Consider the following 11,167-nt stretch of genomic DNA (forward strand, 5'->3'; position numbering starts at 1 on the left):
CCCATGGGATGATGTCAGAGTTCGACGTTCCAAAGATTCCAGAAAGCAGGGACCCTTTTTAAATGAACGTAAAAACATCCAATCACACGTTTATAGCTTGCTGGTAGCCAATCACTGGAGTCCATGCGTTATGCCATTTATATCATGGTGGTGACATGATTATAGTGTCACAGGCCGGCTCATAGCCTGTGTCAAAAATGAGGGGACATGAACAACAGGTATAGGCCAATCAAAAGGTTATTTATTATAAACGATAAAAAAAACGATTAACTTTAAACAAAGAAAAAGTAATGAGGTGTGGAAATGTCATAATGTAGGGTGTAGGTAAGGTGCATGGATGCATGAATCTGTGTGTGTGAACATGACTGAGTGGAAACATCAGGCCCTACACCCAAACAAGGGCACTGCGTTCATCCACCTCTGGCCTGCTGGCCCCCCTACCTCTGAGGAAGCACAGTTCCCGCTCAGCCCAGTCAAAACTGTTCGCTGCTCTGGCACCCCAATGGTGGAACAAGCTCCCTCACGACGCCAGGACAGCGGAGTCAATCACCACCTTCCGGAGACACCTGAAACCCCACCTCTTTAAGGAATACCTAGGATAGGATAAAGTAATCCTTCTAACCCCCCCCCCCTTAAACGATTTAGATGCACTATTGTAAAGTGGTTGTTCCACTGGATATCATAAGGTGAATGCACCAATTTGTAAGTCGCTCTGGATAAGAGCGTCTGCTAAATGACTTAAATGTAAATGTAAATGAAACTAAGTAAACCTACAAAAGAACAAACAAAACAGGATCATACCTGGAGGAACAGAGAGAGAGAATGGTTAGTGAAGCAGCAGGTTTAAATACCCTGAGCCCAGGTGGCTCCAATCACTAACGACCCTCCTCTGCCTGCAGGAGGAACCGCCCCTGCACTGCAGAAAAGGGGCCGTGACAATAGCCACAAGGCAAACACATGGGCCGTGCTCGAGAGGATCAAACCCGCAATGTATCATTGGTAAATCGTGACTGACTGTCTGACCTACAAATATAAATTAGTCTTTATTTATGATGCAATGTTATTTGTAGATCAGTCTGTCGACAGTCATCTGAAGTCGTTTTGATACTCTCGAACACGGCCATTGCCTCTCAAGTATTATCACTTAAGTATATCCTGCCCACAGCCTAAATAACACATTTCCAGTTCTTGTATTTTGGGATTCAAAATAAAGTTTACCGGAAATATTGTCCAACTGTACTGAGAAGGTTTAGGTTTCCAAAATATGAAGTATTAATATATAAAGTATTAAAGATGTTGAACCTGTTCTCATGTTATTTGTCTTTGCTTCGTCTGATAAAAAAAAAAAGAGATCTCAAATTCATTTGCGCATAATCTCCTCTATTTACGGTTCACTACTTTCATCACTTGCCGTCATAATTCCCCCTGTTTTACTTTGTGGCGTGGATGAGCTCTGAGGCGCTGAGAAACCAGCAAAAATAAGCAAGACCTAGCAAGAATAAGGCCTTTAACTCGGCGATTTCCCTTCAAAATAAATGTCCCACAAGGAAGATTTTTCTTTTGTAACATTTTATTGGGAAATGTTAGCAGACTTAGAATTTTGTTTGACTATATAAACATTTTCAAAAGTTAATAGGCTTAGTAGGCCAAATACTATTATAGCATTGGCGATATTGTAAACAGCATTGGAAGTAATGATTACTAGATAGTTATTATGGTAACACTAGTAATTCAAACAAAACATTCTTTATAATGCCACTGTTAATAATTATTATTATTATATAGTAGGCCTATAGGGCGCAAAGGTCATACATTTAGAAAAATAAAAAATAAACTATAATTGTACTCAAAATTGTATAACATAAATATTATAATTATAATAAATGTTTTTTTTAAAGTATCCCATTGTTATTTAGCCCATTCATATTGAATGATGTTCAGTACGTTTTTTAATATTAGACATAAATATTGCACCATACATAATTGCCTGCACAGAAAAAAAATGAATGAAATTGTATGAAATGTATGCATTCACTACTGTAAGTCGCTCTGGATAAGACCGTCTGCTAAATATGTAAAATGTAAATGTAAAAATGTGTCGCAGTTAAAAGAAGGATCCATTCTAATCAGGAGCACTTCTAGTTTCCAAATCCACAGTTTACACCCAGAGGAGTGTCACTGATCATTTTGTGTCCCTTAAAAAGTGACGAATCACGTTTAAATGCATTACGTTTTTCATACCGGACATAAATATTGCACCGTACATAATCGATTGTGAGTCCATAAAACCAGGGTCCAGCCTACTCACTAGAGTCCATAGGACACAAAACAGATGAACCAGGGTCCAGCCTACTCACTAGAGTCCATAGCATACTAAACAGATGAACCAGGGTCCAGCCTACTCACTAGAGTCCATAGGATACAAAACAGATGAACCAGGGTCCAGCCTACTCACTAGAGTCCATAGGATACAAAACAGATGAGTTTGAACAAAGCACCTTCAATGGAGAATCATTATTGAACAAGCTTTTTAGTTCAGGACTAGGCTTACTATCTGTCTGGGAAACTGTCCCTCAATGGTACAAATATAACACTGTAAAGGAAAAACTAGAGAATGTGTCCATAAAACCAGCTCCCAGTCTGCACTTTTGTACTATCACTTTAACTCTCTGCTGACTGACTAATTCAGGACTATATCTTAATCACAATGGAATACATTTATCATTTTAGCTTACTCTTTGTTTGCTTCCAGTATGAAACTGCACTCTTGGATTGTCTTATAATGGAGGTGCCAAATTCCGACTATTAGCATGTGATTAGGTGAGAAGCTAACTGCTTAAGCGAAACAATGGAAGCAATGTGATCTGTAGATGGAGTGTTAATTAAAAACTCTTAGGGCTAGGCCCCTTTTTTCTCAATTTCTACCTGACTGACATGCCCAAAGTAAACTGCCTGTTTCTCAGGCCCTGAAACCAGGATATAATTCGTACCATGGGAAAGAAAACACTTTGAAGTTTGTAGAAAAGTTCAAATAATGTAGGAGACTATAACACAATAGATATGGTAGGAGAAAATCCAAAGAAAAACCAACCAGAATTTTCGTTTTGAGAGAGACCATGTTCTTATAATGGAAAGTATAGGGGCATACTGAATTCTAGCTCCCAATATGCAATTCCTATGGCTTCCACAGGGTGTCAGCAGTCTATGTTCAAGGTTTCAGGTTTGTAACTTCCAAAACGAATAAGAAATATCAGTTTTAGTACAGGGACACAGTCTTGGAAATGTGTATTTGCGCGTGCCATGAATACAGGACGCACCTGCTAAAATCGGTTTCCTATTGAACATACTTCTTTCCGTAAGAAATATTATAGTTTGATTACATTTTAGGGTATCTGAGGAGTAAATCGAAACATATTTTAACTTATTGAAACAAAGTTTATGGGTAGATTTTCTGATTCCTTTCTCTGCACGTTGAACGAGTGGATTACTCAAATTGATGGCGCAAACTAAACAGACTTTTTGGTATATAAAGAAGGATTTTATCTAACAAAACAACAGTACTTGTTATAACTGGAACCCTTTGGATGACAAATCAGAGGAAGATTTTCAAAAAGTAGGTGAATATTTAATCGCTATTTGTGAATTTATGAAAGCTGTGCCAGTGGAAAAAATATTTTGATGTGGGGCCTCAAACAATCGCATGGCATGCTTTCGCTGTAGTCGCTACTGTAAATTAGACAGTGCAGTTAGATTAACAAGAATTTAAGCTTTCGACCGATGTAAGACACTTGTATGTACCTAAATGTTTAAAATCCATAATTTTTATGATTATTTATTTGAATTGCGCGCCTTCCAGTTAGCGGGACACCTATCCCTGAGAGGTTTTTAACTGACGGCATACCTGTAAATGATCTACATTATTCTAATGATGATTATTGGATTTTAAAGGGCCGCAAAATGAGCACTGACGATGCTCTGGGTGTAAACTCTGTGGATTTGGAAACTAGCAGTGCTCCTAAGTACACACCAAAAACATTGTTGACCATTTCAGCTTGAAAAAATAAACAAATAAATCACATATCTAATATAAGTATTTTTAATTACTCTTTGTATGATAACAATAATAACATGTACATCTATATATATATATATATATATATAGATAGATAATTCTGGACAATTTCCATAATTTTCGCCCTAATTATTCATTCACAAAGTATACATGACAGGACTCTTATTCTGAAGGATTACGAAAATCCGTGATCCGGAAGTACCTTTAGTTATCCTTGCCTGCTTCACAGCGGTGCATGCAGCTATCTGCTCAGAAGTACACGGATCAAATTGTTGCTAGCATATTTACCATTTTCAAAACATTATTAGCATATTACTTAGATACAAAGTTTAAATCTTCTGCAGAAGTCAGACCGATCTCTGTTTAGTTTTCGCAAACGTTTGAAAATGTTGAGCAGTGTTTCTCTCCGGGCTCAGATCGCTTCCATCATAGAGGTACTTTCTAAAACTGCGGTTGCAGAAATTAGCAAAGTAATCGACGATGGCATAGTTGTGTTACGTGTAGAAATGTGTCGACGGGAAAATGAAATCAACGTCCTGAAAAATAATGTACAACAACTTGACAGCGAGCTTCGAAGAGCTCGAGGGATTCAACCTCGAAAACGCATTCATCATGGTCTATCAGTCGATGCTGAGAATCTTGGGAGAAAAGGTGGGTCGACCTAGTGGTACTAACTCACTTTTTACTATCAATCAATTATCAATAGTTAACTGTGCAAGTCACATTAGGGTTCTAGCAATATTACATGACCATTTCGCAGGTAAACAAATTAACTAGGCTTATTTAATCAGCCTACTCACGTTCTCAAGGCACTTAGCCCTGGGCTAAAAATGTGCAGTCTGAAGGCCTCATGTCCTCCAGTCATATCTCTTGACTGCCCGATGGGAGAGGAACAGCAATGACTATCATTATAACCAACTCAGTGGCCTTGTGGTTAGAGTGCAGGCCTACGCCCTGAGATTGGAAGGTTGAGGGTTTGAACAAACGAGATATATATTATCCTGGATTGTGAACGCTATGTATTGGCCATTGAGAGGTTTTAAAGCCACCGGTCGGCCATATTGGCTCTCCTCAGTAGGAGTAGTCCTCCATAGCAATACATGGAATTCTACAGTATTTCAATTAAATGTTTCAAGGGCAGAATGACATGCATTTAAGTATTTTTATTGTTGTAGTGGGGCCAGTAACGTTTACTAATCTCAAAAAACGACTTTAAGGAAAACTTTTAATGTATTTAAAAATCGAATTTAAAATAATAAAATACATGTAGCAAACAGTAATGTAGACGTTAATAAATGCGTTTTCTGTAGCTTCCAAAATCTTTCTTTACAATGGTGGGGGAGAGCCAAGATGGAGGCACAGCGGCTTCAACACAGCATCCCCTATTAGTTATCTAGTGTGTATATATAAATCATTGATTTGAACACAGACTGTTTAGCACTCAGCATTAAGGAGATGGATTTGGAGTAAGGCCCTACAACAGACTAGTATCCTGTCCAGGGGTTGTACTCAGTGGTTGATTTGGGAGATAGGGGGTTGCGGAAGAACTTAACAGTTTTTTGGGGGGGGGTGTGACTGTGAGAATGTCAGTTCTGGTGACCTTTTTAGAAGGAAATCCTATTCCAAAATAACATGATGATGACATCTCAAATATAATTTCCCCCTCAAGAAATGAGCCCAATATAACATATTGGTCAATATCAGGTAGCCTAGTGGTTAGAGCGTTGGGCCAGTAACCGAAAGGTTGCTGGATCGAATCCCTGAGCTGACAAGGTAAAAAAAAATATGTCGTTCTGCCTCTGAACAAGGCAGTTAACCCACTGTTCCCCGGTAGGCCATCATTGTAAATAAGAATTTGTTCTTAACTGACTTGCCTATTTAAATAAAGTAAATGTCTTCCCTGTGGCTCAGTTGGTAGAGCATGGTGTTTGCAACGCCAGCATGGTGTGTGCAACGCCAGGGTTGTGGGTTCGATTCCCACGGGAGGCCAGTACAAAAAAAAAAATGAAATGAAATGTATGCACTCTGGATAAGAGAGTCTGCTAAATGACTAAAATGTAAATGTACATGTAAATCAGGCAGCTGTGCTATTTAGGAATATGAAGATATGATGTAGCCCACCTGATTTTAAATATTATTTTTTAACCTTTATTTAACCATTATGCACCATATTGGCAAGAAATAAATAGGCTGAGTGTTGCCCATCTGCCTTTCCACCACTGGGATCATTTTTAGCTAGATCAAACTCTAAAGTTTAAACATAGGCTATCTTGTTGCTAGTTATAGCAACATATTGATGATTCGAATGTCCCCCCAAAAAAGTGTTCTGCTGTCACACAGCCAACCAAGGATCATGTACTGTGAATATAATGTAGGCCTCGCTGTTACCCCTGACCCATGTCACATTTAGCCCTATGCATTCAACGGCCATTCAACGGCCATAAACAATGCTGCTGCTAAAAATTCAGTTCATAAAATGGTGCATTTGACTAATTTATTGGGATTTGAGAAGTAAGTGTAGCCTAATAGCACCAGAAAGGCTTCATGATCGTCGTCTTTTAACAGTGGCCTGTTTTCAGAGGCGGGTTTTCCTGCAACTGTATTAAGATTGTAAGCTACAATAACTGGGCATGCATATTTCTCTCCCTGCGCCACACTCGCAATTTGAAGGAGCCTTAGAGGAATATTCTATTCTCTCATAGAATGAGACAGGCTGAACAATTGAATAAGTAAACTATTCTACTGTTGGGGGGGGGGGGCCCCTAGGTGTACTTGTACATCCCACTATAGGAACAGGACGCTCTTGCCCTATGGGCCGTCCTGGCTCGCACAAGGCTTACTCACTAGGATTGTGAAATCGAATAATTTATTATTACAACCCTTGAACCCAATCACCCACAGCTTCAAATCAAACTTTATTTGTCACATACGCCCCGAATACAACAGGCGTAGACCTTATCGTGAAATGCTTAGTTACAAACCCTTAACCAACAGTGCAGTTCAAGTAGAGTTAAGAAAATATTTACCAAATAAACTAAAGTAAAAAAGAACACAATAAGAATAACGTGTGTGTGTGTGTGTGTGTGTGTGTGTGTGTGTGTGTGTGTGTAATCCAAATCCATTTGGATTACAGTTAAAACAAACAATGAAGGATTTTGATGACTGAATATTTTCACAGGGCCTGGTAAAAGCGGTACCACTGTGAGGAGGACCTCAGCTGAGAACCTGCAGCCTGAGGGAGATGGTAAAGGAAAGGATGAATGCATTGGACCTGCGGATGAGGCTCTGGTCAAGATTGAGCCGGGAGGGGAGAGTGAACAGGAAGAGCAGACTACAAGGAGAAAATACAAGGATCGTCTTGATGCTGAACTGTCAACGTACGAGAGAGACAGCCAGCCGTGGATGCCCAGTACACAAGAAGACAATGATATGGAGACAAACTCACTGTGTCTCCCTGATCACTCTCCTGGAACTTCCGGAATGACGGCAGCATCATGCAGCAATGTTTCATTACCAGGAAAACCATATTTGGAGTCAAATGTGAGAGAGGATATGATTTTACAGCTCAGACAGCAACAACATTATCGGCAGTCAGACGCGCTCAGGAGAACAAGCGACGGCACAGTAAAGTCAAACCCAGACCCTCAAAGTGAATTCGGTTTTGGCCCGAATTATAATACGGCAAGGAGAGCGAGGACCAAGAGATTTTTCCAGGTTAATAAACACTTCATTTGCACACTGTGTGGAAAGAGTTTTGAACGTTACAGTCATCTTGAAAGGCATCTACGAATTCATACGGGTGAGAAGCCGTATAGTTGTGACCTATGTGGAAGGTGTTTCAACCAGAAGGGTAGCCTCAAAGGGCATCTGAAGACTCACAGAGGTAAGAGATTAGAATCACTAGCTAATGACGGCAGATAGTACACTATTATACAACAGATCATTCCATGTACACTCCAAATAGTACCCTTTTCCCTACGTAGTGCACTACTTTTGACCAGACCCCTATAGGGTGATATTTAGGACATGACCGATGCATCAATATTTTATCAATCAAATGTGATCTTTCCAAACAGTATCGATGGACGGGCTAGCTAACAACGAAGAGAAGCCTCGCCTGGATAGACGTCAGACTGAGGAAGAGCAGTTGAACGGAAAGGACAAAGTGTTCCAAACTGCTCCTCAGATCCCTATGAAGTCTGAGCCAGGGGAGGAGAAGGATGCATTCCAGACACTAGATCATAAAGCAGAAGAACAGACAGCAGGGAGAGCAGAACAGCAACTGGATGATGAATTGTCAATGTACGAGAGAGACAGCCAGCCATGGATGTCCGGTCCACAAGCAGACAACGATATAGACAAGAGCAATTCAGAATATTTCAACAGTTCAGGTCAGAACTCCCAGTGTCTCACTGATCACTCTCCTGTACCTCCTGTCCCAGGAATGGTGGAGGCGTCATGCAGCAGTGCTTCGTTTCCAGGGAAACCATATGTAGATGTCAGCGAGGATATGATTTTACAGCTCAGGCAGCAACATTATGGACCTTCAGACACACTCTTGATAGCAAGTGACGGTACAGTACAGCCAAACTCACAGGTCATGGACGGGGCTTCTCTGAACCATCCGCCCATCTTCTCCAGTTTCCAGGAAAGGAAAGTGAAAACCTTCCAAGGAGTCACCAAGGACAAGAAGTGCTTCATCTGCTCATTCTGTGGGAAAGTTTTTGAGCGTGTTGGTCATCTTGAAAGGCACCAGCGAATTCATACGGGTGAGAAGCCGTATAGTTGTGACATATGTGGAAGGTGTTTCAACCAGAAGGGTAGCCTCAAAGGGCATCTGAAAACTCACAGAGGTAAGATATGAGAAAAATATAGAATTTTTTTCATAGCTTTTTCATTTATTAAAAGTAACTCTTAAGTGTGTAAATCGTTAATTATTCTGTAATTAACAGACAGTATGCCTGTTATATAATTAAGGTGCATCGTTAATGACACCCTATTCCTTTTACAGTGTACTACTATTGACCTGGACCCAAAGGGCTCTGATCAATAGTAGTGCACTACATACAGAATAGGGTACCATTTGGGATGGATACAAAGTGTTTTCCTGTTCTCTGTCGGGTTTAAGATGACGTTAAACAGTTCATGTTGGCTGATTTACATTGTTTGAATTGCCATGTTGTTAAAATCTATGCTAAAATACTTGATACTCTTTTCCTGACAAGCAGATGATGCTGACATGCTAACGGGACAACCTCCACTTGATGATAAGAAGCCTGACGTTTATCCTAGACCCTCGGAGAACCCAGAGGAACCGAGGGATCAGCCCTCACCTGCTGAAGCACAGCCTAGCTCCGGGCACAGTGAGGAGGAGGAGGGCAGGGGGCAGGGGTTGGTGGGGGAAGCAGAGAAAGAAAAGCAGTTTGAATCCCAGATACTCAGTCAGTCAGGACCTCCACACCAACAAAGCACAGAGCGACCAGATTACCAGGACGACCCAGAGTATGTCATGGATGAGAGGGAGAGTCAGCTGTGTAGATCTTTCACAGAGAGGCACAGTGATACTGAGTCTGCGTCACTACATCCAGGCTGCTCCTCCGATGTGACAAAGCAGCAGAACTCCCATCCTGTTTCACCCAGTGTCAAATACCATCACAGTCCTTTTGATGGACTGCACCACCACCACGCGTTCTATACGTCAGCTTCTAGAGAGGTGGAACTTGAAGACTTGTCTTTTCAGGATGAAAAAGACAAGTTGGATGTGATTGAGCAAGAGCAGTATGCAGGGATGGTTCTACATGCAAGGAACAGGGAGGATGGTGATGGGACAATACTACCCAGGTTTCAGGACCGGGTACCACCGCCACCACTACCCGTAGAGGAGGAAACAGCAATGAGAGCGTACATCACAGAACCAAACTACAGTCAAGAAGGGATTTTATTTGCCCTTGGCATAGACAGTTTTGACAGTACAGAGGGCAGCAGCGCCACTACAGACGACACAAGAAATAGATGTTTCATATGCTCCTTTTGTGGAAAGAGTTTTGATCGCCATAGTCATTTTGAAAGACACCTGCACACTCATACTGGTGAGAAGCCCTACAGCTGTGAGATATGTGGTAAGACTTTCACTCAGAAGAGCAGCCTGAAAGCTCATCAGAGACTTCATACAGGTTAATCAAGGGCCAAAGCGTATTTGTTTGCATTTCAAATGGCACCCTATTCCCTATATACATACAGTTGCAAGAAACAGTATGTGAACCCTTTGGAATTACCTGGATTTCTACATACATTGGTTCATAAAATTGTATCTTCATCTGAGTCACAACAATAGACAAACACAGTCTGCTTCAACTAATAACACACAAATTATTATATTTTTCTTGTCTATATTGAATACATCATTTAAACATTCACAGTGTAGGTTGGAAAAAGTATTTGAACCCCTATGCTAATGACTTCTCCAAAAGCTAATTGGAGTCAGGAGTCAGCTAACCTGGAGTCCAATCAATTAGACGAGATTGGAGATGTTGGTTAGAGCTGCCCTGCCATATAAAAAAACTCTAAACATTTTGAGTTTGCTATTCACTAGAAGCTGTGAACCATGCCTCGAACAAACGAGATCTCAGAAGACCTAAGATTAAGAATTGTTGACTTGCATAACGCTGGAAAGGGTTAAAAAAGTATCTCTAAAAGCTTTGATGTTCATCAGTCCACGGTAAGACAAATTATCTATAAATGGAGAAAGTTCAGCACTGTTGCTACTAGAGGTCGACCGATTATGATTTTTCAACACCGATGCCGATTATTGGAGGACCAAAAAAGCCGATATCGATTAATCGGCCGATTTTTATTTATTTGTAATAATGACAATTACAACAATACTGAATGAACACTTATTTTAACTTAATATAATACATAAATACTATCAATTTAGCCTCAAATAAATAATGAAACATGTTCAATTTGGTTTAAATAATGCAAAAATAAAGTGTTGGAGAAGAAAGTAAAAGTGCAATATGTGCCATGTAAAAAGCTAACGTTTAAGTTCCTTGCTCAGAACATGAGAACATATGAAAGCTGGTGGTTCCTTTT

General features: G+C 40.3%; 1 protein-coding gene across 1 annotated transcript; it reads left to right on the top strand.

The window, feature by feature from the left end:
- The first annotated feature begins 4,270 nt into the window (after positions 1-4,270).
- On the top strand, positions 4,271-10,559 carry LOC123726722 (ras-responsive element-binding protein 1). The gene is made up of 4 exons (XM_045694459.1): positions 4,271-4,723; positions 7,251-7,955; positions 8,149-8,925; positions 9,301-10,559. Exons 1-4 carry the CDS (start codon positions 4,459-4,461, stop codon positions 10,248-10,250), a joined length of 2,697 nt encoding a protein of 898 aa, XP_045550415.1. The 5' UTR covers positions 4,271-4,458; the 3' UTR covers positions 10,251-10,559.
- The last annotated feature ends 608 nt before the right edge of the window (positions 10,560-11,167 follow it).

The sequence above is a fragment of the Salmo salar genome, chromosome ssa14 (genome assembly GCF_905237065.1).
Source record: "Salmo salar chromosome ssa14, Ssal_v3.1, whole genome shotgun sequence".
In the NCBI taxonomy this organism is placed as follows: Eukaryota; Metazoa; Chordata; class Actinopteri; order Salmoniformes; family Salmonidae; genus Salmo; species Salmo salar.

What these genes read in the sequence shown, in the direction of transcription:
- LOC123726722 (XM_045694459.1), top strand. Translation starts at nt 4,459, where the DNA reads ATGTTGAGCAGTGTTTCTCTCCGGGCTCAGATCGCTTCCATCATAGAG. An exon ending in TGAGAATCTTGGGAGAAAAG is followed by an intron (nt 4,724 to 7,250) that starts GTGGGTCGACCT and finishes ATATTTTCACAG; the next exon opens with GGCCTGGTAAAAGCGGTACC. An exon ending in GCATCTGAAGACTCACAGAG is followed by an intron (nt 7,956 to 8,148) that starts GTAAGAGATTAG and finishes CTTTCCAAACAG; the next exon opens with TATCGATGGACGGGCTAGCT.